This window comes from Equus caballus, chromosome 6 (genome assembly GCF_041296265.1).
Source record: "Equus caballus isolate H_3958 breed thoroughbred chromosome 6, TB-T2T, whole genome shotgun sequence".
NCBI classification, from domain to species: domain Eukaryota; kingdom Metazoa; phylum Chordata; class Mammalia; order Perissodactyla; family Equidae; genus Equus; species Equus caballus.
This window is the reverse complement of record NC_091689.1, coordinates 91,954,500-91,982,328: the sequence shown is the minus strand read 5'-3', so window position 1 is coordinate 91,982,328 and position 27,829 is coordinate 91,954,500. Positions and strand designations below refer to the sequence as shown.

At 34.1% G+C, this 27,829-nt stretch overlaps 1 protein-coding gene and 2 long non-coding RNA genes across 15 annotated transcripts in view; 2 read left to right on the top strand and 1 right to left on the bottom strand.

Moving 5' to 3' along the window:
- The window catches only part of USP15 (ubiquitin specific peptidase 15), a 134,553-nt gene that overhangs the window by 20,521 nt on the left and 86,203 nt on the right, over positions 1-27,829 (bottom strand). For 4 of the 13 annotated variants that reach the window (XM_023643918.2, XM_023643919.2, XM_023643920.2 and 1 more), the window contains 4 exons: positions 25,019-25,163; positions 2,590-2,763; positions 809-967; positions 504-728 (listed from right to left, as the gene is read on the bottom strand). In XM_023643918.2, coding sequence (XP_023499686.1) covers positions 504-728; positions 809-967; positions 2,590-2,763; positions 25,019-25,163 — 703 coding nt within the window. Of the gene's footprint in view, positions 1-503; positions 729-808; positions 968-2,589; positions 2,764-3,032; positions 3,142-8,919; positions 9,066-19,836; positions 19,937-22,386; positions 23,651-24,763; positions 25,164-25,421; positions 25,585-27,829 lie in introns of those variants that run through there. The other 9 variants (XR_011440159.1, XR_011440162.1, XR_011440158.1 and 6 more) reach the window with 7 other exon arrangements.
- LOC138924845 (uncharacterized) lies at positions 9,410-10,403 on the top strand. Its single transcript, XR_011440163.1, has 3 exons — positions 9,410-9,537; positions 9,625-9,757; positions 10,179-10,403. It is a non-coding gene; the product is annotated as an uncharacterized lncRNA (long non-coding RNA).
- On the top strand, positions 10,449-19,316 carry LOC138924851 (uncharacterized). Its single transcript, XR_011440169.1, has 2 exons — positions 10,449-10,571; positions 19,164-19,316. It is a non-coding gene; the product is annotated as an uncharacterized lncRNA (long non-coding RNA).

The following is a 27,829-nucleotide window of genomic DNA, read 5'->3' as shown; positions in this document are numbered from 1 at the left end:
TGAAGCAAGTAGTTTTAGTCTAACTAAATTTTCATTTCTCTTCCGAGTTTTTAAGATGTCTAAAAACTACAGGTATTTAAATATACCATTATCTCATCGTATCATGAATCAAAATGTATAGTAAGTATTAGTTTTACTTCCAAAAGCCACTAGGAAAAAAATTACAATTAACATTAAAGATAGTTCAAGTTAGAAAAATAATACCATGTTATTAATATTTGTGAGCTAATATTCATCCCAACATTGTAAAATCAAACAACGTCTCATTTTTCTTTGATGGGAAAAAGCCTTTGAGGATTTTGCTTTTAGATGACAAGCAGTAATACTGTGCACATCCCTCACCCTCCCTTTCAAGATTCTAAAAAGTAGTACTAATTCCCAAAGCATTTAGCTTATAAAATCTCTTACACAAATAAACACTATTATTGAATTGTGCTTCAGACAAGACTCAACACTAATTTTTAATAAAAATAACAAACGCAAAGAAAATAATCATTACTTACCTGCATAGGTTTGGTAAGTGGATCCATTCTAACTAAATAAACTTCCAAGGTACGTTCTTTTTTCATGGGCAATGGAAGTGTCAAGTAACAAAAAGGATCAAACGTCACTGAAATCTTAGCACATTCAGGACAAACTAAAGTTGATTTGAAAAGGCCATGAAATATATCTACTATGATAGAATCATTTCTTTTTAAATGGTTTTCCCAGGCTTCTTCAGCAACTACCTATAACGAAAGCAGACACATTTTATACAGAGATACCACATTATTATTAACAATGGTGACAATAATATTGTTAAATTTACCTTATCGGGCCTTCCATCAGCATCTTTTAATTGTATATATGGTTTTTTCCTAATTCTATTCAAATCTTCATGTAGTCCATCTAACAGGAAAGCTAATAGCTCCTGGCAGTCCTGCTGCTGGTATCCAGAGAACTGAGGTGCAAAACGTCCTACCTGTGTCTGTAAATTGTAAAAAAAAAAAGATTGATTTTAAAAAAATTTGTAGTCGATTCTCATTATTCACAGATTCCATGTTTATGAATTCACCTACTTGCTAAAATTTATTTGTAACCCTGAAATCAACTTATGGCACTTTTGTAGTAATCCAGATATGATAATTACTAACTAAAAATATTTTTAAAATGATAACTAATCTGTAATACAGAAACAAATGTTAACCTGAGAAAAGAACAAGGAGAAAATATGGTAAAGTTTTGTAGGAAGGATTGGGAAACACTAAAGAGCATTATGATACAATAACATTTCTGAGTCACTAGAAAAAAAATCACAGTTCTCATCTAGTTTCTGTCTATAAAAAGAGGATGAATCTCATAGAGATAATAGGAATATTCATGTTCATATATAATTTCCTAGTCTTTGCAGTACTAAGTATTTTTTTGTTGAGACAAAAGAAATGTGAAAGAAAAAAGTTAGACATCAAGAACCTATTTATACATAATTTTAAGAGAGTATCTGGCAAAATACAACTAACTGGAATCATGGGTATGGGCCAAGAAATGGTTTCTCTCCAGGCCAGCCCGTGGCATTGTGGTTAAGTCTGCACACTCTGCTTCAGTGGCCTGGGGTTCGCAGGTTTGGATCTTGAGTGCAGACCTAGCACCACTCGTCAAACCATGCTGTGGTGGCATCCCACATGAAAAATAAGAGGAAGATTGGCATAAATGTTAGGTCAGCAACAATCTTCCTCACCAAACAGAAAGGAAAAAAAAAAAGAAATGGTTTGTCTGAACTAGTTTGTCCAAAGTTTAGAAAATTGAAGAAGAAAAATACAGGAGTTGTTTGACTTGTTTTTTAGCTTTTAAGAACTAGTGTATGTTAATAAAATGTTACTTAGTAGATGTCCTATATATGAATGTCACTTGTTTGTATAAAAAAATTGCTGAAAACTGTATATTCTTTTTAAAAGTTTAAAATTTCTCATTAATCTATATAATTAGGCAAACTTTTTTAACAATATAAAACTAAATTTCAGCTCAATTCTTATTTAAATGACACTCTAAATTCTAAGAAGTAGCCACTTCACAAATAAGAACAAACTTAAAATAAAAGTTTTAAGAATTAAATTGAAAGTGTATTTAATATTTAGTGCTTGTTTTGCAGATAAGTTTCATTTTAATAATTTTTCAAACTTATAATGACTCTCAAAATAAACTGAGCTCTTAAGAGTTTAATGACATGTCCAAATTTTGTCTTTACATTTCCATAAACTATTTTTGTAGGTTTCTCAGAGATGTGCTGTATTCTAAAACAACCTGCAAATGCTCAGTGCTGTCTCCCTATGGTCATTTGGTACCATACCCGTGTTTCTCAAGCTTCATTTCATTATTTCCCTCCCCATCCCCCAGAACCTTTAAAGACATTTTTAAACTAATGAAGTGTCCCATCTTCCATCCCGAAAATTTAATACCACAGATGTACTGTGCATCTATTTATGTGCTGTGTCCCTTTTGAAGGCCACAAACCATTGTAACGGCTATGGTTTCACCCCTTCCCCAGAGAACCAACTTTTGCCCTCTTGCAGGTGACATAGCCTTCGTTGAAGATGTATTTACCATACTAACCTTAAAGGCTCTTGGTGTGACGTAGCTAAATTTTCCAGACCACATTTGCTTGATCAATTCAGCATAAGATTTAGCTATTTCACCTCTCATTCCTAAGGGATTGTCAAAATTCAGTTCTTCTTGATACTTATCATTTAGGAAATACTCAGTAAGTGGAGGTGTGTTGCTCAAACACTGCAAAGAATAAAACATATTTTCAAGTAAAAGTAACCATACAAGTTAAATATGTTAAAATGAAGAGAGAAACAAATTGACTTGCCATAATACATAGAGAAAAATTTAAATGATGGCCTCTTGCACCAATAAGTAACTGGTCAAATAAACACTCAAATGATGTACTCAACTATTCATTTCCCAAATTTCAAATCAATTACTTACAATAAATGAAAATGCTAATATTTTTTGCTGTAAAATCTGAATTAATTTTAACCACAGCAAACTACCTGTTAACTGGGAGAGAAGCTCAGAGTTTTCTTTCCTTCTTTTACTTGATTGGTAGAAATTATGGACTGTCTACTCATCCCAGGCACCTGCAAATTAGCCTGAGTAGGTAAAAACTGAGACAGAGTGCAAGCAAGAAATTAACTTCAAAGAAGTATTTACTGCTTCCATTGTCAGTTCCTTATCATGAAAGAGCAGCCTTTTAAATTTTCTGTTGGGTCAACCATTTTTAGAAGGTACAGTACAGAGTAGCTGAGCCTGAGAAAACAAACTTTTGTTATGTGAACTCTGGCTAAATATGTTTTTACTTCTTTCAGCTCTTGTATGATATCATAACAATCCAATTTTCCTTTATGGCAAGATTAAAACTATGATTAAGTTAATTCTCCAATTCTTTTCCATTTTGAATTAAATAATTTAGGATTTACAATAAAATAGATGGCAGAAGTACAGTTTTTCCACAATATTTATCTCAAGATGGAATAATTTTAAGTTGATAATACCAACTACTTCGATTTCATTAGGAACCCAATGTTACTTTATCAATTAGATGTCTAGAGTCACTATGGGAACATGTAATGACTGACAGAGACTTATGGTCATACAGGTAACTTTTTTTTGCTGCAGGAAGGTATCTGTCTGGAGTCAAGAGACACAGTGCTTTAAGTCAAGCTAGCTGCTTGAATGTCAAGTGGTAGAAAACCAGTCTTACAAGAGCTCAGATTTATAATAACGGAAATCAAAGTTTTTCAAATCTTGCTCACCACTCATTTGGATTAAGTTAAATATTCTTGGTAGCTACGAAAGGTTCAGCCTGTTGGGTTCGTGCCAATAACTTGGATGCTGTAAACTATAACCATATACCATGTACTAAAACTCCAAAATTAAGTATATTCAAGTTTTTGAAATATATTATGGTGTTCTATTTTGTGGTTTCAACTATAAATCAATTTATATTTACTCAAGTAATCATAATACCTATTTTGGAATTAATTCTCAGGCAATGAAAAAATATTGTTAAAAATGTTTGGGGTGGGCTACATAGTCTACAGAGTCACTTACATGCCATTTTCAGCAGTAAAACGTTTTATGTGAGCAAGAGGAGACAGGAAGGCTACAGCGCAGGAGACGACTAGGGAAGGGGGACTTTTCTACCTTTCTTCTTAACTCCTCTTCTATCTCAACCCTATAATCTTACATGCTTTCTGAGTTTCATGTTCTCTTTTCCTTTTGTATTACATGTCCTTTTGACTATAAATCCAGCATTGGAGGTAGAGCCAGGCAACCCCAAATACACACAACATGGCTACACAAGGCATAGATGCCATCACTTAGTAGTATCATCTGATTTAATACACACAAGATCAACATTCAACAGTCAGTGAGGCAAAGAGAAAGTCAGACGGCATTTCCAACATTTATCAATTAGTTTTCAAATCCTTATATTTGATCAGCTCAGAGTTATACTAAGGATATAATATTCCACTATCTGTAACACAATTATACAAAAAACCTAATTTATGGCTTTATCAAATACCTCAAAGAACCAAGTTGTGCAAACATGCATAATGTTTGCACTTTGTTTTTACTTAATTATTCATACGTATCCTTATCTTACAAAGAGCTTCCAAATATAATTGAAAATATTTTAGCTTTCCAATAGGATCCAGAGAGATCTTCATAAATTTTGTATCTAATCATGTCACTTCCTTGCTATAAATCCTTTCACAGCAATTTCCAATTAAAACTCCAAATCTTTAGAAGGGTCTGTCTTTTGCCCACCTTTGTAGCCTCATTCTTTGCCAATACCTTTTTTTAAATCCATTCCAGCCTTATCTGATTACTTTGGGTTCCTTGACCTCCAGGCATTCTCTCACTCTCTAATTGCAACATTACTCCATCTACGTGAAACATACCATTATTGCCTTACTAACGTCTACTAAACCATCAAGATTCAGGTATCCCATCTGGAAAGCTTTCCTAGATTCCCTTAAAGTGTTTCCCCTGTTCGTTTCCATATTGCTTGGTGCTCACTTTTATTACAGTACTTATTTTATAATATAATGTTAACTCTAGTTTTTAGTTTATCTGTCTTGTCAAATGGACTGAGACCTCCACCTTCCTCCTCCAGCAGGAACCGAGGCATCCTTTACATTTACATCTCCAGCACTGAGCACCACGTCACTTGGCACTTACATGTGCACAACATATGTATGCTTAATAAAAATATTTTTGCCTATATTTACTAATGTATTTATCCTCTTGGTTTTTGTATTCTTTACTTTCAATGTTTCCACAGAATACTCAAAAATTTTTTTGAATGAAATATTACTAAGGCAAAAATATATTTCCTTGTAATGAATCATCTCAAAAGTTCCTTCAAGCACTTCCACCTGAATACTAAACCAAAAGGACAGAACCTATGAAAAGTCCCTCCCCCTTTTGTCTGACCGTCATTCAATCCACTATCTGCTTTATAGTGGGTCTCTGTCTAGATTTTAAAGTCCTTGACACAGAGACCAGAGCTTATTTTCAGTGACACATGCCAGTTTGAAGCTGGCACAATGCCTGTCAAGATATCATAACCAACATATTTTGAAATAAACCTTATATTTAAACTATCAAGTCCTAAATGGCCCCCAAAAGCATCCTATTTGTTGAATATAATGTTTTAAGAAACTCACAAACTACATTTTTCTAAAAACTTGTACAAACATATAAATACAGAAATTCAATAGCCAGTTTAATTGTTCTACTAATGCACAGATCATAATGATTTAAAAACTAAACTGTCAGACTTTTCTTCCTCATTTTGAAAATACCATACTTTTCTCCCTCATCTTGAAAATAATATTATTATTCTACGAGTCACTACATTTTTGAAATACTATAAAGACCAATTAAAATATTAAAAGTTCATGTATAACTGTTGGAATAAATTTCAAGGCATAATTGGAATAGAGTCAAACAACTGAAACATTTCCATGACCCAGCTGATATCAGTATTCAATAACTACACCCTGGCAGAAGAAATAAGCCAGTTTCTTAAAGTTGGCCATAACAGAGTTTGATTGGTAATTTAGGCAACTCATTATTCAATCTCTTAACATGAGGCTATCTTAGAAACATGAACATCTTTGACAATTACACAAAAATTGGATACTTGGACTGTTTGCCATTAAATACAAAGTTTTAAAGAATAAAGATAATTTTCATTTGTTCTGTAATAAAAATCATAAACAGAATTGTGGAGCACCTCTCTCAAAGATACTTCTACTTAAAAAAAAATCACTTTCTTATCTGATTGAGACTGTCCCAAAACAATTCCTTATTTAAGACATAAGAAATATATATTAAAATATATTAAATATATAATATATTAAAAGTCCTACATATGTAGATAAAGGAAATTTTCTTTTTAACTTGTAAGATACTTTACTGAGTGATATAATATTGACTAGAAATAATACAACATGTGTTGTGCCCACGTGGATGTTTCTCTTAACTCTGAATGCCTTTTGAACTGTTAAATAAAACAAAACTCATCCTCCTCAACACACATGGTTTTTCTTAGTGGAAACTGAGAATATATATGAATGTATCATAAAAACAAAAAGGATTATATAAATAGCATTAGTATGTTATTTTCGTGGCTATTTATGAGTTTTACAACATTTTACGAGTCACATGCCATGTTGAGCTTCACCTCTGCGAATTCATTTGATTTCAATTGCCTGATATTGACAATTACTAACTCTTACAATTCATCACCGCAAAAATGAAGTCCAAATACGAAGTAATGTGACCGATCATAAAACATATATCTTAAGCCACAGGTTTTTTATATCATAATTGTGCCTAGAGTTCGTCCTAAAACTGGGGAGAATTTTGTGAAATACATATTAAAAATAAAGCAATAATCAGAATGAGGAAAAAGATCCTGTATCAGTAGTTTCAATTCTTAATGCAAAAGATGAGAAGAACTTACATTAATCAACAGGCAAATGTACTTGGTAACTAGGCGAAATATTTCCACATTTAAATAGTTTTTTGTGATTTCTAGGCAAGTTAATAGTGTGCAAAACTAACAAGAACATTTGAAAATGTAAGGATTAAAAAAACTAAATTTCATATTTAGTATATGGTAGACTTTTGGCATTCATTAATTTAGCCTTCTTGATATAATGACCCATTGGCTGATTGGAAGGTTCAGGGCCTAAGCTATTGTGAAAAATTGCTGACTCATAAGGGATGATGAGAATGTCTGGTGTATGTGCAAGCCAATCATTTTTTTTTTTGAGGAAGATTAGGCCTGAGCTAACTGCTACCAATCCTCCTCTTTTTGCTGAGGAAGACTGGCCCTGAGCTAACATCTGTGCCCATCTTCCTCTACTTTCTATGTGGGACGCCTACCACAGCATGGCTTGCCAAGTGGTGCCATGTCCGTACCCGGGATCCGAACCGGTGAACCCTGGGCTGCCGAAGTGGAAGGCGCGCCCTTAACCGCTGCACCACCGGGCTGGCCCCTAAGCCAATCATTTTGTGAATGGATGTGACTGCTAAATATCTGTTCCTCAAAGTGGCTTTGTGGTTCTCCATTTGTGCCTACATATGGACTTAAAGTGGAAACTGCAAGTAATAAGAGTATTCTTGAATGTGAATTCGAATTAGGAGTCTTAAGAAATATTCTTCAGTGTAATGTATTAAGACTGAGCCTTAGCATGTACTCCCCTTAGAATATTCTTCCCCTGTAAGAAATTTCTACTTATTCTTTAACACGCACCTCAGCATTTCTTACAAATGTTATATTTTCCTCGGCATCTCAAGGAAGAACTAATCTTCCTTCCTCTGGGCTAACACTATACCCTTAACTCACAAAATGCACCACTTATCTTGAGAGCAGAGTCCATGTCTTATCACCTTTGTACCTCAGGATCTAGCACAATGCCTGACACATACCTCAATAAAGGTAGGTTGAATGAATTAAAACTTGCATGGTAGAAAGACTGGAAGCCGTCCTTAGAGAGATTGAGAGCAGTGACAAAACACTTGACCAAAGAGATCTGAATTGCATCTTGTTGTATAACTTAACCTATCTAAAAGTTCTACAACTTCAAAAATAAAAGTCCAAATAATGCGTAAAGAGGCTTCCCTAATGAAGAAAGATTAATGTGAATGCCTCAACAACTATCAGGATAAATGCATATAAATAAAAGATATGTGAAGGAAAAATATTTGGAAATAAATTTTTATGAAGACTCTTTTCCTCAAATCTTCAACCTAGAACCAGACATAAAAATTCTAAAGAGAATTCTTCTAAATAATCAAATGTCTTATGCAGTGGACATTCTGCTATTTGGTTCAACGTGTGTAGATCTTTAACCACTGCCACCATGAAGGACTATTTTTAAGAAGAATGCATATACCATTCAACTACTTTATAAAGTATTCATTCTCTATGAAAAATTCTCTAGTTATAAATTTCCATCCTCAACCCAATATCCTAAGATTTGTATATTATGTGAAGTATGATTTTCTTTTGTTATTTAAATACTTGGAAAGACTACAAGGCTTTGCACATAACGTGTCCTTAGAAACACATACAAATCCTACTGCTGTTACATTACTTTCAAAAGATTCTTCTATTAAATTTGTTCTGATCAGTAAGACTGATGTTTCTAGAATTCTCTGAAGAAATGTAAGTGACTCACATAAGAGTCCCAATTTTGTATTTCACTATAAACTTCCACATGGTTTTTTAAAATTGATGAGGTGAAATAAAGTTCTACTAAATAAGCAACTCTCAAGTCTGTAATCAACATATTTTAGGAAATGAATAATTAATAGCCATCCCAATAACTTGTAATGAATCTGGAATTTCCCCAGTACCTGGAAAATAGCCAAAGTAATCCCCTTCAAAAAGAGAAAGTTGTCTTTTGTAATGCTGAATATGAACCACTCCCTTTCTGTTCAGGTGCTCCAGAAGCCCAATTTTCAAGTGATCATGTATGCTCACTATTTTAGTAAACCGGTAACTAGAACAGGAAAGAAAACAAACTTAATTTTTGATTACCTAAAGCCTCTGAGTTGCGCAACTCATTCTGTAACTGATCAAAATGTAACGCCACTCACAACCTTTAAAAAAGTAGCTACACCTTCGAACTGACCAATATGAAAGATAAAACCCAATCTAAAATGAGGAAATTATTTTATTTTCTTATGATTTAAACAATAAAACCTGAAGTAATACATACTTAAAATAACCTTAGGAAACCCTCAAGTATTTTTCCCTGGATTTTAAGATTAGATGGATAAAGAATTTTCAGATTTGCCATGTTACTGTTATTGTTTTCCAATTTGTCATGACAACAGTACAAACATTCTGAAAGGTACTATGTAATTCCGAAGCACTCTATTAATCTTAGCACGCTGGCTCTAGCTCTGGGATGGAACAGCGGGCGAGACAGGAAACGATGATGTAGACTTTCACAATGAAGAACTACCAACGTAAGCCTGCCCCTTCAGCAAGCAGATTTAAAAAATGAGACTTTTTAAGACACTTGATGTTTTACTTTTTGTTACTTTTTTTTCTAGGGAAGGCAGATCTCATTACATTTGAGAGATCAATTTGGAAGCTTCTTCAAATATTTTGGGAAAGCAAATACAACTATAGTTTTATTTTGCTTACATTGCCATTCTCCAAACTTTGTTTAAAGAACACATTTAGGTAAGTAAAATATAAGTGGATATAACTTTCCTTTTACTTATTTAGTTTTAAAAAAGTTTTAACTATGGTTTCCTTCCGTCTTCCAACTAGTCAGTGAAGACAACCAGCATACACTCTATTTAAAATATTGGGATTTTAATGAAGGAGTTTTAAAGGCAGTGTTTTTGAATTGGACAAAGATGTTCCACCATTTTAATGTATATCAATCTGGTCACTATGCTTAAGACATGAATAAAATTAAACTTCATTTAAAGTCCCTGTCCTCACACTTTCCTTCAAATTCCATGGAATCTCTTCTTCACACACTACTTGACTTCAATGAAGAATTATTATGAAAGCTCTGGGAAGTATGAGAAATAATGGGAAACATTTTGTTGGCTAGCAAAAAAATTCTAATGCTTCCTTTTTTCCTCATCTATAGGAAAATGGAGGCAGAATTCTAAGTTTGTCAAAAACACTACCCCGTTACTTGCAGTAAATCTGGTAACTAGAGATGCCAATGTTAAAGAAGCCGTGATTATGTAAAGACTATTGATTTTCACATTAAAAACTAAAAGCAGAAATTGGATAGAAGAGCCACTTGCAATATAGATTAATTTGAAAGCTTTCGCAATGATTACAACAACAACAATGCATTAAGTTTCAGGTAGGGGTATTTAAATACGGTTTTAAAACCACTAGCCTATAACAGCAATTGTCTAATTGTTTTTTTCTTCCCTAACAGGCTATTTAATAAGTGATTTTATGTTTATATATTCACTTTATGGGAAGCATGTGAAAACCAATGGTTCTAACAACTTTAATAAATGTTACTGTAAGTTATATTTATTTTAAAGAACTAAAGCTTATGAATTCAATATCTTCTCTCTTACCCCATTAATAACTCAAAACTGGCTCACAAATAAATGAATACCAATATTGTAGGCAAGCAAAATAGTCAAAGGATTTAAGAAAGAACAATGGTTCCTTATAATTTTATGTGTGTTCAGACCCTTGAACATAATATTCAGTAAAGAAAGATTTTTGAATAAAGAAGTATAAGAGTTGCTTGATTTGTTGATCTTTTAGTTCTCCTGCAAAGGCATACAGGAAAGGGCAGCAGAATTTTTCTTTAAATTTTAACTGATTTACTACATTCTTTTTTTTTTTTTGGAGGACGATTAGCTCTGAGCTAACCTCTGCTGCCAATCCTCCTCTTTTTGCTGAGGAAGACTGGCCCTGAGCTAACATCCGTGCCCAACTTCTTGTATTTTATATGTGGGACGCCTACCACAGCATGGCTTGCCAAGAAGTGCCATGTCCACATTCGGGATCCGAACCGGTGAACCCCAGGCCGCTGAAGCAGTACATGCACACTTAACCTCTGTGCCACAGGGCTGGCCCTCATTTATTACATTCTTTAAGAGAAATCGCCAAGCATATACTGCTCTGTATCATTTCATTACACTAGGCCCATAACTGAATAAATATGTAAGCTGAGTTGAAACAAAAATTTAAAGACCATGTGCTAGCATGAACTATGAAGGTTAATCATAATCAAAAAGAACTTTAAATTTATCTAAATAATCACTCAACAAATATTTAAGAACAGATCCCTATTTCAAGAGTCCCTAGAAGTAGAGAAATGTTCTAAAAGGATCTTTTCATATCATTCACATGATTGATTTCATATCATTCACGTGAATGATTTTTTCATATCATTCCTTGAATGACTTCTCATTCAAGGACCTATCTGCATGGTAGTGGTGGTATGCTCTGCCAAGCTGTGATTACCATGGCAGCCCAACCCAAGTGCTATCAAATTGGTTACACTGGTGCAACATAAGCTGCTGTATTTCTTAGACTTTATACATGTACACTGGTAGGTCTTTGAGTCTTCAGTTGCAAGAAATAAATATATATATATAACGTGCTATAATTCTTTTTAAAATTATTATTCTTTTGGAGTTCAGACAGCTCCAGAAACATTAATTTGGTACAGGTTAAGTTCTAAAAATTTCTGGCAAATTTTTCTAATGAAGTGTTTCTCAAACCATGTGGAGGGAAGACTCAATGTTTAAAAAAATTTACAAATTGGCACAGACTGATACTTTTGTAAAATATAATAAAATGAACCACTAGAAAAATGAAATAAAAATCAACTTGCAAAAAACAAAGCCCTACTTTTTGTAATTAGATTTACTATAAAATTACACTGTCCAACTGCTATAAGTTTTGGATCACTTCTACTTAATTTCTATACTTATTTTATTGTTGACCAGCAGTCTCATCCATAGACACACTGTGAGAAACACTTCTAATGTACTTACGATGAATTCTGGCATTATACCAAACATTGGGGATATCAAAGAAAACCAATGATAGCCTTTACTTTCATGATTCTCACTATGTAATAGGTATTTGTCCAGAAGAAAGAGACAGAGGAGGGGTGTGTGGGAAAGGTAACTAGGGAAGAGGTAGCAGTGTACACAAAGAGGTTCCAACCTTAAGGAATTCCAAGAACCTTTAAGTTTTGGCTACAGAGGTAGGTGGGGTCCAGTTTGGATTTTGTTCCTTGTGTGATGGGAAACAGGTTTTAAGCAAGGAGGTAATATAATCATATTTGTATTTTAAACCAATAACTCTGGAAGCAGTGTACTAAATGGACTGGAAGAGAATAAATGATGGAACAAAGAGACGAATTAGAGATATATTTCAAGAGTTCACATAAAAGATGCTCAAATATTGAAACAATGACAGGAGAGGAGAAGATAGATGTAAGTGATGTTTAAGAGGTAGGACAATGAACAGGACTTGGGTAAGTCTCAGGTTTTTGATTTGGGTTACTGGGTGTATGGCTGCATCTATAAAGGAGTATAAGAAGTAAAAGAATCAGGTTTCTGGGGAAACACGTTTAGTCTTAATAGACATGTTGAGTTGGAGTTATCTGTAATATTGTCTAGGCAGGAATGTCCATCTAATATTTATATATTGGAGGGAAACTCAGGAGACAGAATTCTGGTTGAGACAGATTTGGAATCTGTCAATTGTAAGTGGATGTCAACTTCTCAAAGGTAAAGGGGCTACAAAGAACCTAGCAAACAGGAGATCAAGAGTGACCTTATGAAAAGTAATTTCTATGGGGTGGTATGATGGTCACGGTGATGACATAACATATTGATTCTCACATATTGCTTACTATGCGTGAAGCACTTTACCTTCATTTAACAGATAAAGAAACTAAGAAGTTTCTTATCCAAGATCATACAAGTTATAAGTGGCAGAACTAGGATTTGAATCCAAGCAGTCAGGTTCCAAAATCCATGCTTTTAACTACTGTGCTATGCTGCAGAGATGAGGACTACTGAACAAGAGATGAGAAAGCACAGAACATCCTTTTCAAGGTTAACAGTCTTCCTCACTCCATCTCCCCTCCACCCTGTTTAATAAACAGACTTAACCATGTATATATACTGAAAGAAACACAGCAAAGAGGTGAGGTTAAAGGCATAGAACAAAGAGAAGACGATTCATGGAACGAGGCCCAGGGAAGGTGATAGTGGTCCCAGGAAAATGGTGGTATCAGTATGATGACAGAGACACTTTGGCATGGTATTGAATGAGTATAAGAGGAATCTCAAAGTATGCTGTATCTTACTATTAAGAATTTCCTTATAAACAATTAGTAACATTTTTGTGAAAAATTGGTTTTTAATTTCTTTTAGAAACAGTTACTGAAAGCTTTCTCCTAGCAAAGTCTGTAACGCTTAGAAAAGCCCTGGACCATTACTGAAGAATTGTTCATAATTATATACCAAATCATTAAAAAAATATACATTCATTCATATATATATATATATAATGAATATAGTACGTATACTAGTATGTGTCAATGATTCAGTTTATATTCAAAGCAAAATCTCTCTAAATGAAGGCCAGAGACAGATTTTAATCATACATGAGACATGATTATAAAGCAGAGAGTGATTTTCCAGTAAATCCTTCAAATTCAAATGAACATCATCTTTGATGTAATTATTTTAGGAAGCTGTATGTTCCATTGATATTGTCATTGCTCAAAATATTTTAGGTACTGCTCTTTTTAGAGCTGGCTCACATATGAAAAAGCATCAATATCTAGCATATAGGAGGTGTCACTATGTGTTTACTGAGCATATGAACAATGTATTTTTTGCAAAGGTAAAACACTTTTCTGATATAGGGATTTCTGTAGTAGAAAAATGTGGGAACAAGCATGAGCTATAATGTTATAGTTATATAGTAATTCATTGCTATTTTTATGACCAGGTGAACATAACCTAAGTCACAATGAATAATATACCCTACCAAATGAAATCAAGACCCAACTCAAACGTCACGTCCTTGGTGAAGCCTCATTTATTTCCCAATGGCTCTCTTCTCTTTGCTTCTATACCATTTGGCAGATCACGCTTTCTATCATATCACATATTATATATTATTTATTTATGTCTATCTTACTCACTACACCAGGAACTTCTAGAGGACAGGCACTGTCTTTTTCAACTCTGTATCACCAACGTCTAGAACAATGCTTGGCACATAATAGAGACTCAGTGGATGTTTGTTGGATTAGCTTAGTAAATTAGTGTAATAAAAACAAAAAAACTAGTTTAGCTGCTCTTAATTCCATTGTCCCTTTCTCTTTCCAACCCTAGATGAACCCAATTATTTACTGTATAAACCCAGTCAACTATTTTATGCACATGTAGCTGAACATTGCTAGAGAAAATCTCAAGTGAATAAATTTATACCACTCTAACTTGATGATCTCCAACCTCAAATCTTAATACTGCAATGCAATCTTACTCTTTCATTTGTAGCTAATGATCTGGTCTCGTATTTTGAGGATAATGGAAGTCATCACAAAATCTAGAAAAGACCTGCATCCATAATCCTTTTCTTTTTTCCTGTTGCAAGAGTAGTGTCTTTCCTCCACACAAATGTTGTATTGTAGGTCTTGATCCTGGGATCTCTTTTACCTACATGCCCTCATACAGATGCAATCATTTTCCTGATCTTAAATACCATCTACCAACAGCCATATTTCTATTTCCAACCTAGGCCTCTGGTCTGTGTTCCATACTTGAATATCCATTTGCCTATGGCGTGTCTACTTGGATGTTTCATGGGCGTGACAGATCATAATCTTCTCTCCACCTAAATCTACTCCTCCTACTTTGTCCCTCTTCCCATCACTCCAACTTAATTAAATGGTTATCATTATGATGTACAAGCCAGAAACTAGAGAAACACTTGTGATTTCCTTCACTTTTCATTAATTTGAGTGCCTTCAACATGCCAGACACTGTTCTAGTTAATGAGGCAACTGCAGGGACTCAAAGCCCTTGTGCTCATGGAGGGTGTGTGAGTATGTCCTGGAAGTAGGAGGCAGCAGACAAAGAAAAAACCCAGATACACATGCAGTACGTCAGGTGATCATGACTGATGTATTAAATGTGGGGAAGGTGGTAACCATCGTACATAGTGGGTATAGGATATACTGGGTAAGGATCTGACCGAAAACAGAGACTTGAAGGAAGCAGGAGAACAAGGATATAAATATTTGGAGGAAGAACATTCCAAGTATAGGAAATTGCAAGTTCAGAGACCCTGAGGCAGGAACATTCTTGGCATGTGCGAGGGGGCTGGTGAGGAGGGAGCAAAGTGGACATGAAAGAGTGGCAGGAAATAAGATAGCAAGGGGCCAGATCATATAGGGCCTTACATTCTCTTTTAAGGACTTTAGCTTCTGTTGAGTGAAATGAAAAGGTATTTAGTATTATAGACTAAGAGTAATAGGAAATGCTTAGATTTAAAAAGGATCACTCCGGCTTTTCTTTTGAGGACAGACCATAGAGGTTAAGGGTATAAAAGCAGAGAAATCAGCTAGGAGATAGCTGGCAATAAATCAGATGAGGAGATGCTGGTAGCCTGGAACCTTCAATGCCTTTGTAATACATTAAAATCCAAATTCCCCCTACATGATCTGGCTTTTGTCTACTTCTTCAAACTCATTTTATACCACTCCCCTTCAAATATTATTCTACAGGTTACTCACCTTTTGGTTCCTCAAAGTTGCCCATCTTAGGGGCTTTTTGCACACATTGTTGCTCCATCTAACTTCAACTCTCATCTGCCTAACTAATACCTATTCTTTGGTCATAGCTCAAATGTTACTTCTGGAGAGTATGACACCCAATATAAGTCAGGTACTCTCCAAGCTCTTGTTATTTACTCATAGCATTCCATTTTTTCTCTTCATGACGCTTATCATAACTGATGATTTACTTAATGTTTATCTCCCCTACTAGACTATGCTCGATGGAAACAGATAATGTTTTGTTCACCATGGTATAATTAGCGCCTATCAGAGTGAAAAGTGCTTAGTAGTCCCTCAATAAATATTTGCTGAGTAAACTAAAGGTTGACCTCATAAGTATATCTTAATTGAAAAAAAAAATTACCCAGCTTGATCACCTACAATATTCTGAAGATAATGTTCTGAATAACTTCAGTTTTTTGAATATATCCATCAGTGATATTCAGAAGAATGAAAGAAATTCCAAAAGGAGTTCTTCAACTTTCTGAACACACTTACCATCAAATGAGTAAGTGTGTGCATAACCTCCTAGGGAAACTGTTTTGAGCAGTAATACTACTTTATGGGATCATCTTGTATTATGGGGCCATATATTTGGCCTAGACAAAAAAACATTTTTAATTGTTGTACAACAATGTGAATATACTTAATGCCACTGAACTATACACTTAAAAATGGTCAATTTTGTTACGTATATCTGACAACAATAAAACACTTTTAAAGCATTTTTTACAAGGTGATTAGTAAAATTTTGAAAGATACATTATCTCAGAATGTCCTGAATAACAACCCAGTTTTAACCAATTTATTAATGTGTCTTAGGGGATAACAAGTCACTTAAACTTCTCTTGCCTCAATTCCCTCATCAGTGAAATGAGGATGCTTATATATATATATATATGCCCTATATATAAGCCCTATCTCAGAGATCTCTGCCAAGAGGAAATGAAGTGACGAGGATATGAAAAACAACCTGCACTATGCAAAGACGGGTACTGTTATTACCGGAGGCTACAGGTTTGTTACTCGGCCACTAACATTTTTTTTTTTTTTTTTTTAAGATTTTATTTTTTCCTTTTTCTCCCCAAAGCCCCCCGGTACATAGTTGTGTATTCTTCGTTGTGGGTTCTTCTAGTTGTCGGCCACTAACATTTTAATATGAGTTTATGAGAATTAGTGATTTATTTTAAATATTATTATTAATTGAGCAATGGTTTTCAGTTACCCACTCACTGACCCTCTTCCTGCCCAATACAGCACAGTTTATAAATCACTATAAAGAGGTGATTGATAACACTTAGCAATTGGTTCCCACATATATATATTACTAAAAGAATATTAAACTAAGCATCCATTATTGGCAAAGTGACAACACTAACGAAGTCGATCATAGGCAAAAAGCAGCATCACAAACTAAAATATAAAGAAGATGATCTCAAGATACGTGACATTAAAAGAAAAAGACATCCAATAGATGAGGGCCTTTAAGTAATAAATACAGCATAGCCTCAAATGACCAGAATTTAAATGTATACATTAAAACAAACAGGCAAAAGACAACAAAACAGGCTGCTCAAAGGGATTTAGTACGGCTTTCCTCTCTTTAAGGTTTTATCAGTCCAATATCCTATACTTTCTAGTGATACTATTCAATAATTCCAAATTTATAATTTAGAATATAAGCCTGACACACTTGAGAATCTTCCAATCATAAAGTGTTGAATGATATTAGTATATATTTAATAAAGGAGGAAAGCATATCTAAGAAAAAATTTTGACATCAAGAAAATGAACTGTTTGATTTTTAGGTAAGAGAAGTAAATTTGGAACCACTTTTTCTTTCCCTTTGTTTTTTTTGGAGGAGGGTAAATTTGTAGTTACCATTATAAATTACAGACTGACATTTCTTATGTTTTCCTTTCAATTACAAATAAAAATCCTTTGAACAATTATGAATATCAACATGAGATACTTCAGTCTGATTATATTAATAATTGCTGTTATAAGATGTGATCACTGGGGGCCGGCCTGGTGGCACAGTGATTAAGTGCGCACATTCCACTCTGGCGGCCTGGGGTTCGCCAGTTCGGATCCCGGGTGCAGACATGGCACTGCTTGGCAAGTCATGCTGTGGCAGGCGTCCCACATACAAAGTAGAGGAAGATGGGCACGGATTTTAGCTCAGGGCCAGTCTTCCTCAGCAAAAAGAGGAGGATTGGCAGCAGATGCTGGCTCAAGCCTAATCTTCCTCAAAAAAAAAAAAAAAAAAAAAAAAAGATGTGATCACTGTAAGTAATCCTACCTAGTGACTATATTCAGTTGGTGTTGATCTTTTATAGGCATAGTAATGTAAAACAATTCTGTATTAGAATCAGATGTACTTATTTACAATTCTTTGAAATAATCCCTCTAGTTCCCCATAATCTATACACATGTTATTTGCTATTACAGAATATCAGGGTTAGACAAAACACTTAAAAGTCTAAATTAATTCAGAAATGGAAGTATTAATCCTAGAGAAATTTGTATATTAATTTGGAAGAATGTGAAGAGCAGACAAATACAATTGTTCCCCTCATATGTGAGTTAAGAAAGGTGTGTTTTCATGACAAGAAATCACTATTAGCCAAGTCACATAAGTGCAAAGCATTATTTTAGGGATACCATTTCTCCCCCAGCTATGAAAACCAAATTCTTACACAGCTATGCTAAATACATACTCTTTCCCAAAATGACCTGCCTGAGAATTCAGGTTCTCCTCTCCCACCCCTTACTCTTTCTAAAACGAAGTGATACTTCTCCTTCAAGTTCAAACAAAGGAAAAGTAAAAACACTGGGGTGCGTTGTGAAAGTGAATGGCTCTAATACAAGTAAGGTGGTTTCCATTTCTTTACCTTTATCAAAACAGAAAGAAGACCTGATTGAGCTGTCAGTTGATAGATGATTAAACATATTTTTGATGATAGTTTGCCATGTAATTTTTGGTACATAATGCAGAAGGAACTGAAATAATTGAGTTTAATTTCCCGGATTAGATAAATATCTGCCCTAGGAAGATTCTGAATTTTTGCATTTTTAGTCAGCCACATTCTCAGTTTATCAGAAGACGTTATTTCTTCAAGATGCTAAACCATTTTTTATAATTCTTACGTCTCAGGGGTTAGGTGTTTCTTTTTTAGTGTGTGAGGATTGGCCCTGAGCTAACATCTGTTGCCAATCTTCCTCTTTTTGCTTGAGGAAGACTTTCGTTGAGCTAACATCTGTGCCAATCTTCCTCCATTTTAGGTGGGACGCTGCCACAGTGAAGCCTGATGAGCGGTGCTAGGTTCACGCCCAGGATCCAAACCTGTGAACCCTGGGCTGCTAAAGTGGAGCGTGTGAACTTCACCACCACACCACCGGGCTGGCCCCAGCTATTTCTTTTTTTGAGGGAAACTATATTCATTTGTTTAACTCTAAGTTTGGTTAATTCAAATAACATTAGAAAGCTTCATGTTAAACTGGGCTTCCAACAACTTGTGTTTCAGTAAATGCAAAAAGAATATCTCAAGGTGAGAGTAGAAGAAGATTTAAACATATTCAAAGCTATGAAGTCTAGAACATAGAAACAATAGCTTCAGTAATGACTTAACTGTTTTACAATATGAGAATCTAGTTTTTCTTAAAAGAATGTTATTTCTGTGTAGTAGTACTCATTCTCTTTAATTAAGTCTAAAAAAACCCATTAAACTTTCTATTGCACATTCTTCTGAATTTACTGAATAAATTTTTTCCTAACCCAACAGATCATAGAAAAAAGTTGACTTTAAAAATGCCTGGAATCCCAACTGATTTTATATTGTATGACATGAATAATGAACAGGTCCTTGATTGCTATTATTTTTTTCAATGACTTCTTAGAGTCTATTTAAGGAGCCCTATTACTTTCAAGTAAAGAGTTTGAAAACAACCATCTTACGCCATGCTGCTTTCCAGTGGAAAAGACCATATCACTCCCCTGCTTCAAATCCATCTGAAGAGCTGCTTCTTCCAGGAAGCCAATCATGAGCCTCCTACGCCTTGACAATGAAAAAGACAAGGGTTGGAGTGCTCCTGAATCTACTCAACTAATGCTAATTAAAATTACCTCCAATAATGCAAATTTTAAAAACTAGACATTCTTTCAATGGAATAAAGCATTTAGGACACTAGAAAACTATTTTGTTAACTTATTTGTATCACTGGGACATGGTGGTATATGCCTGTAATCATAACTACTCAGGAAGCTGAGGCCAAGGATAACCTGAACTCAAGAATTTTGAGTTCCCTGCAGACTTAATATTCATAAACAGTTCTATGTTATTATATCCCTTGGCTATCAGTTTGCCTAGGAAGCACCGAACTAAAAACAGTTCGGAAATGAAGCAGATGATAAATACCATTATTGCCTATACTAAGTGAAAAAGAATGGAAAGTACAGTCAATTCTTTCTTCATTTACTAGGTCCAGTCAAAGTGGAATAAGACTTGTAGGAAAGAAGAACACATATAGGGGCTATGGAAGGTAGAACTTTTCCAAAGTCACTCCACTCAAATTCCTTGAATTTAAAAACAAGACAAAATAATATCAACCTAATATAAACCTATTTATTTATGATGTCCTGGTCACTATCCTAAGAGCTTTATATTCACCTACTCACTTAATCCCCACGAAACTCCTAAAATATGGGTACTATTATCTTCCTCATCTGATAAGGAAATGAGCCGCACAGCTAATAAGTAGCATATTTTCAATCCAGGCAGTGTAATGCCATAGTCTGTGCTCCTAACCTATATTATTATTAACATGTTCCTTCTTTTTTCTAGCCAAAATATGGTTTTTAAACTGTTCCTTAGAGTTCTGGGATCCCTTGAGAATGCTTCGGGGACCACTAAGGAAAGTAAAAGAAAGCAGACAGGACTCTGGGCACTTCACCCAACCAAAGCAACTTCACTGCATCTGTTTAAATATTGAAGATACAATTAAACTTATCATACTAATAATTTTTTTAAAATTTTCATGGTAAAAAGCAAAAAGTTTGAAAAGCATGACATCTAGACTATAATCATCATAAGGTCAGAATCCATGTCTAAAATGTATCTCACATGTTTGACACTCACTAAATGGGAACTTAATAAATGAAACTATATGGCAGTACTATACTCATCAGAAAAATTTAATACTCAATCATGCCATTACAGCAGAGAAAATCTTGAATAACATAGTTAAAATGAATAATAACAACAATAATATTAAACCACACTTGGATTAGTGCTGTTTAGTTTTTAATCATGAGCAATCAAAAGATTTCATCATCTCAAGGCTACTGATGGGTTAAGCACAACCCATTCTCACAGTTAAAAACAGGTATGCTTTTCACATTCCTTTTTTTTAGATATGTCAATAATTATACTGCCCGATGTACTAAAATGCCCACTCATATTTTTTAGGATACTGAATATTCTATAAATTGATACATTGAATTAATATAAGAAATTACATTAAAATTATCAGTAGAAATGTTACTTTATAACATTTTCTGAAGTTCATCGTCTTTAATTTCACAGAAGTTACAAGGCAACTTGAAAAAAAGCATAAGTGAGGAAACAGTACCTAAAAAAATTATTAAAAAAATCCTTCTATTAGTTATCTTTTACCCTATTCGCCTGTGGACCTAAGAACTTACACATGTGTTCATCAAACAGAAGAATAAAGGCTACTGACACCATTTGTATTCCCTCTTATAATGAATTTTCATCTTGAGAGCTAACATCTAAATCAGTTAAAAATCATAGACACTTTAAGATAATAAAACTGAAGTACTAGCTTTTCTAATTCTAGATTTGGATTAAAAGTCAAAAGTAGCAAAAATAAAAACTCATTTTTTCTCTTCCTCATCTTGACTGGAGGGTTTTATTTTAGAGAAAGTATAGTTTCCAACCAAAATACAGACATGAAATAATATCCACTGCTTAAAAATACTTTGCTAAAATTTTCATTAAAAAATTTTCTTACTTTATAATTATTACCAGAAAATAAACAAAGTATCATCCTAACAAACTTTACCCTTATGTCTTATCTCTGTGGAAATGGAGCATGTGAAGGTGAAATATACTAGAAGAGAGGGTCAGCATTAGATCTACCAATTTATTGTAATAAAGTTGTTTTGAACGGAAGCAAAGACTAATAAAATGAAGTTTCTGATACCTTAAACATATACAAGAAAGTTCAACAAATGCCAAATCTAGCTCAACATAGCTGATTAGACTATTTAATTCTAATACTCATTTCTGAGAAACTGCAGTTAATCTTATGCAGACAAAATACTAAATAGCCTATATCAAAGGCACAGAAAACCAGAATGTAATATTGCCTCCAAAGGAATTTAGTCTGAATTCAAGCCAGAGCCTCCCATGAATGATCAGCATCAACACTAATGCTTGTTCTCTTCTGACAGACTCAAATTTTTAATGCTGATGCTGTTAAAATATTTTCTTTTCTTTTTTTTTCTTTGAGGAAGATTAGCCCTGAGCTAACTGCTGCCAATCCTCCTCTTTTTGCTGAGGAAGACTGGCCCTGAGCTAACATCTGTGCTCATCTTCCTCTACTTTATAAGTGGGATGCCTACCACAGCATGACTTGCCAAGCGGTGCCATGTCCGCACCTGGGATCCGATCCAAACTGGCAAACCCTTGGCCACCAAAGCAGAACATGTGAACTTAACCACTGTGCCACCAGGCTGGCACTCTAAAATATTTTCTTAATCCTTATGAAAAAGCACCAAGAATGATTTTCTATACTAGAATATTAAAAAAAAAAACCTCTCAAGTTCTAACAAGTCTCTAGAACCAAAGTAATTTTGGCAATGCAAGGATAAGGAGTTATATAAGGATTAATGACTTGGTGATTTGAGCACAGGGTTTTTTGGTAGTCATGTGACCACTGTTCCTATAAAACATTTTCCAGAGATGGTACTAAAGATGATTTTCAGTGATCAGGTAGGAGAGTTCAACAGATATTCAAACAAAATTACAATTTGTCTGCCTGTCCCTATCTCTGACAGCTCAGCACCCATGCATTTCACTGTTATCTAAATAACTGTCAGGATAATAATGTTTCAGCTTGCTCTTCTGAGATGAATTCCCTTTCTCCTCTTCCAGAAAAATAAAGATAAAAAATTTAAGAATTTATTATTGTTGATTTAACTAGTGCTAGGATCCTGGAAAAAAATTTTGAACAACACAATTCACATTAAAGTATAAACAATATAACTCATCAAAGAGGGTTTAAAGAAAGAGTTTATTAACCACACAGTATCTGCTTGAGCATCCAGGCTATTTCCTGACTGGCTTAACTCCAAACAAAGAATCAGAAATCAACCAATTATGCCCCCTGTGCATTTCTAAAAGATTGCCAATGCCTGGTCTAGAGAGTAATGACAGTTAAATTCTAATTTTCTAAGAATGCTATAAAAACAGTAGTTAATTTAGGAGATAACCAGATTACTGACAATGTACAAAAGGATTTACTTAGAATTTTGAATGAATAAGAGTCTTCTACTTTGCTCATATAGTCAAAAAGACCTGCAATAATGTCCTTATCAATCCATATTCTATATTTAATCTATATTTTTGGAGGTTGCCTCCCGAGTATAGGAAATTCAGTATTAAACTGCAAATAGAGAACAGAAAATTGCAGATTTAAAAATAAAAATTCAGGGGCCGGCCCTGTGGCTGAGTGGTTAAGTTCGCATGCTCCGCTGTGGCAGCCCAGGGTTTTGCCGGTTCAGATCCTGGGTGTGGACATGGCACCGCTCATCAGGCCATACTGAGGCGGTGTCCCAGGTGCCACAACTAGAAGGACCCACGACTAAAATATACAACTATGTACTGGGGGGATTTGGGGAGAAAAAGCAGAAAGGCAAAAAAAAAAAAAGAAGAAGAAGAAGACTGGCAACAGTTGTTAGCTCAGGTGCCAATCTTTAAAAAATAAATAAATAAATAAAAACAAAAACAGAAAATTCAGAATTTGCAAAAAAAAGGACAAAAAAACATTAAAATTCAAATATCAAAAATAGTCTACCATTATTTTGGGCTTTTTGAAAAACAGAATTTTATTTGTAAAAGGAGAATAAAATAACCAGCTCTAATTTTATACATAGTGACAGTGATAGCTAAAATTTATACAGATCTTGTTACTTTAAAATCAACCAAAGACATAAACATTTAACAAGTTAAGTTAGAAGAGGGTTTAGACAGAGCAGGAAGAAAAGGGAAGTTCCATGGAGAAACAAAGGGAAAAAAGGGGCAATGATTTCTTACATCCCCAAATTAAAAGATCTGTAAGGGAAAGCGATTTGCTAAAATATGAATAAAAAGGAAGGTTCCTAAAATTTTTTAAAATCTTAATTTCACATTAAGGTAAAAAAAAAAAGATTTAAAAACAATGTTATCTAGAGTTAGAGGTCTGGTGACCATAAAATACTTATTCTCTAGTATTCCCACCAATGTCCAAAAAAAAGCAAGACACTTCTACTGAATATGAAAAGTGGAGATCTCACTAGGTTTTTTTTCTTCTCAGAGAGCCCAGGTTTTCTGTTTGGAATTATATTTTTTCATGAAGTAATATTTATTTATTTATTTATTTATTTTTTTTAAAGATTTTATTTTTTCCTTTTTATCCCCAAAGCCCCCCGGTACATAGTTGTGTATTCTTCGTTGTGGGTTCTTCTAGTTGTGGCATGTGGGACGCTGCCTCAGCGTGGTCTGATGAGCAGTGTCATGTCCGCGCCCAGGATTCGAACTAACGAAACACTGGGCCGCCTGCAGCGGAGCGCGCGAACTTAACCACTCGGCCACGGGGCCAGCCCCTCATGAAGTAATATTTAATCTTCTATATGGTAATCAATCACATGCCACCTAATTGAGGAATATGATAATGGTATTCCACTACCAGCACTAGAATGAATGAATCAAATGTGTATGCTTAAATCTTCCATGAAAATGGAAAATCTCAAAACACATCTAACACTCATGTTCTGACATATAAAACTCAACTCTACTTTTCTTGTATTACTTATTTCCATGAAACATACGAGTTTCACTTTGTTTAGAAAGACCTACCTGAATAGCTGAGTTCATGAAACACGTATTTCCCAAGTTACTTAGGCCACAGAGGCCTGGCTGTTCATTGTTTCTTCCAGGTTCTGAATAATCATAGTTCTTATAAGCAGTATATGATGGGAGACAATAATTTGAGTTTTTCACACTGGAAGAAAACAAAAAATATTTTTTCATAATGCAGCCAATTATTACAATATAGTTATAATGAACAGAGTACTTTAAACCTACTTGAGATGGATGATCGGTCATTAAATTTTTTATAAAGCACTTAACTCAGGTACTTTTTAAGACATGAACCTAAATCAAAATGACCCCCTTAATTAAGATACTCCTCATCCAATCAACAAAATCACCGCATCATATACCACACCAACCAGCACAAACCACTATTATAGCTTTCTACCCTTGATTAACTGGAGCAGCTTCACAGCTTGCTCCATTCTTCATTGCTCCATCAAATTTAAAACATTCAGATTTTAAACACCACCCGCAGCAATAAATCATGTCATTTATGTCCCTTTTACATCGTGCTGCTGTAACAGCGTGAGAACAGTAGAAAAAGTGAGAGTTCCGCTCTAGTTACAGGTGAGAGCAGAGATTTCCAAGGCCTCTGTGACATCACTGTTCTGATGCACTGAAGATTCTATTTATAGTTTCTATGTTAGACCATCAAAATCTAGTATTCAAATGTGGAAAAAAGCCTGGGGTGATCAGGGATGCAAAAAGGAAATGATTCTAAGCAAGTACATTTCAGTATTATTTGGCTTTTCTTCTAGTTTCTTAGAATAATGCAGTTTATTTAACTAGATGAATATAACCTCAGGATAATTTATACCACAGGTATAATAAATACTAATCATAAAAAAACTACGTAATCTTCAACCTTAGAGAATCAGGGTAATTTTGGAAAGAACCAAGAAAAGTCAGCCAATAAGTTAATTAATCCCTTTTTTACATGTAATAAAAAATAATTTTGTGAAAAAGGATGGATTCTCCCTTAATTTTTAATAGGTTATCTTATAAAATATTTATGATAGATACTTTGGATATAATTTAAAAGTATACTTTCAATCACCTTTTTTTTAATTCATTAGAACAAACCTGAATGAGAATTCAGGTCATTTGCTAGAAGCAAATGATAATGTAAATTTAAGAACACAGTGTTACAAATAAACAAGATGAATCAGTAACTGACAATCTCAGCTGGCTACGATTTATTCCTGGTATTATTTTTTAAAAATAGTTTTTACTTATAATTTCAAATACTTTCTATTGCAGTTTCTATACTCTCACTTTATTACTCCAACAGTTTAAGTGAACTACTGCCTGCTCTAACAGCGCCTTTAGTAAACACATACCCCGCAACAAGCTAAACAGGTAAAACACACAAAAGCACACCAACCAAAAATTACACACACAATGCTAGCCCACCAATAATTTTGCATTTTTAAGAAAACACCCCCCTCCAAAACAAACAACAAGATCAAATTCCAGACTCAAACGACAATCCACTCTGAGATTAAACAAAAATAGCAGGGCCCACAGAAATGCAACCTTCATCAATTCAAATTCAGAATTGCTAGACTTGTAGCTATTTACTTGTTTTAAACTTAAAAAAATAAATGCATAGAACAAAAAATAGAGTTAAAGCATCTTTTGGTTTTTGCAGATCACTAGCCTTATGATTCATATTTTACTTTATATACCCTGTAACCAATAAAGTGCAAGGCACCTATTAGCAATTCAACATATAGTCACTTGATGATTGATGATTGGCTTCTTGAATCTAACTTCGAGGATATGTAACAAAAAGCTGACTCCCGTTTTTCTTTTATTCCTATGTATAAGAAGTGCTAAAAATCAAGGTCTGCTATATATATTATAAAAACCTAAGGCCTACATTTTCTACACATTAAAGAAAAAACATAGTCTGGCTATAAAATTATAATAAAATTTAAACAGAGTACAGTGGGAAGTATCCTAAATGCGTGCTCATGCCTACACACACACGTACGTGAAAAGACTAAAGCACATTTACATGCTTTTTACTTAAGTATATATTCAGACATCTGTCTCTCTCCACACATAACACAAATGGATGCCGGAAACTCCATTCTTTGTGGCAACAGGATGAAATGGGCTGGGATAGGGATTCCTATTTACTGAGAAATGAACAAAACACTTACTTGCAAAAGCAGTTTTTTGGTTTTGTCTTTTAAAATCTGAATCTTTAGTTAAAGAATATCTACATTTATTTTAAGTGATGGGGTAAGATTGCCAAAGACTGAGATAGTCTAGATCCTCACTGATAATAATGAAAACTGATGAATTTAAAATATTTTAATATTATCTTGATTAATCACTTATAATCCACATTTTATGTGCTTTCTAAATTAAATACTAAAGTCTGTCATGGAAAATACCAAAACCAACAGTTCTTGAAAGACTTTGACAAAGTACACGGAAACCTAGGCCCTCAGGAGAGCCTCTTACCTTTCATGACTATTTCTGCTATTTTTTTCCTAAAGATTGTAAATTAGTCTTCATTCTATAAGGCTATGCTACTTTGAAAAATAAAAAAATCTGCCAGTAATCTGGATGGGAATTTTAATGCCATACTAGATAATTCTGTTTTATAAATATATCATCTTAAATGAAGATACATTAAAAAATGTACCATTATTTTTTGTAAAATTGAGCACTTACCTTTCTATAATAATTTCAGACTGACTTTTCAATTCGCACTTATATTTGACATTATAAACACTATAAATCTATAACTTAATCCTCATAACCAAAATTATGCTCACT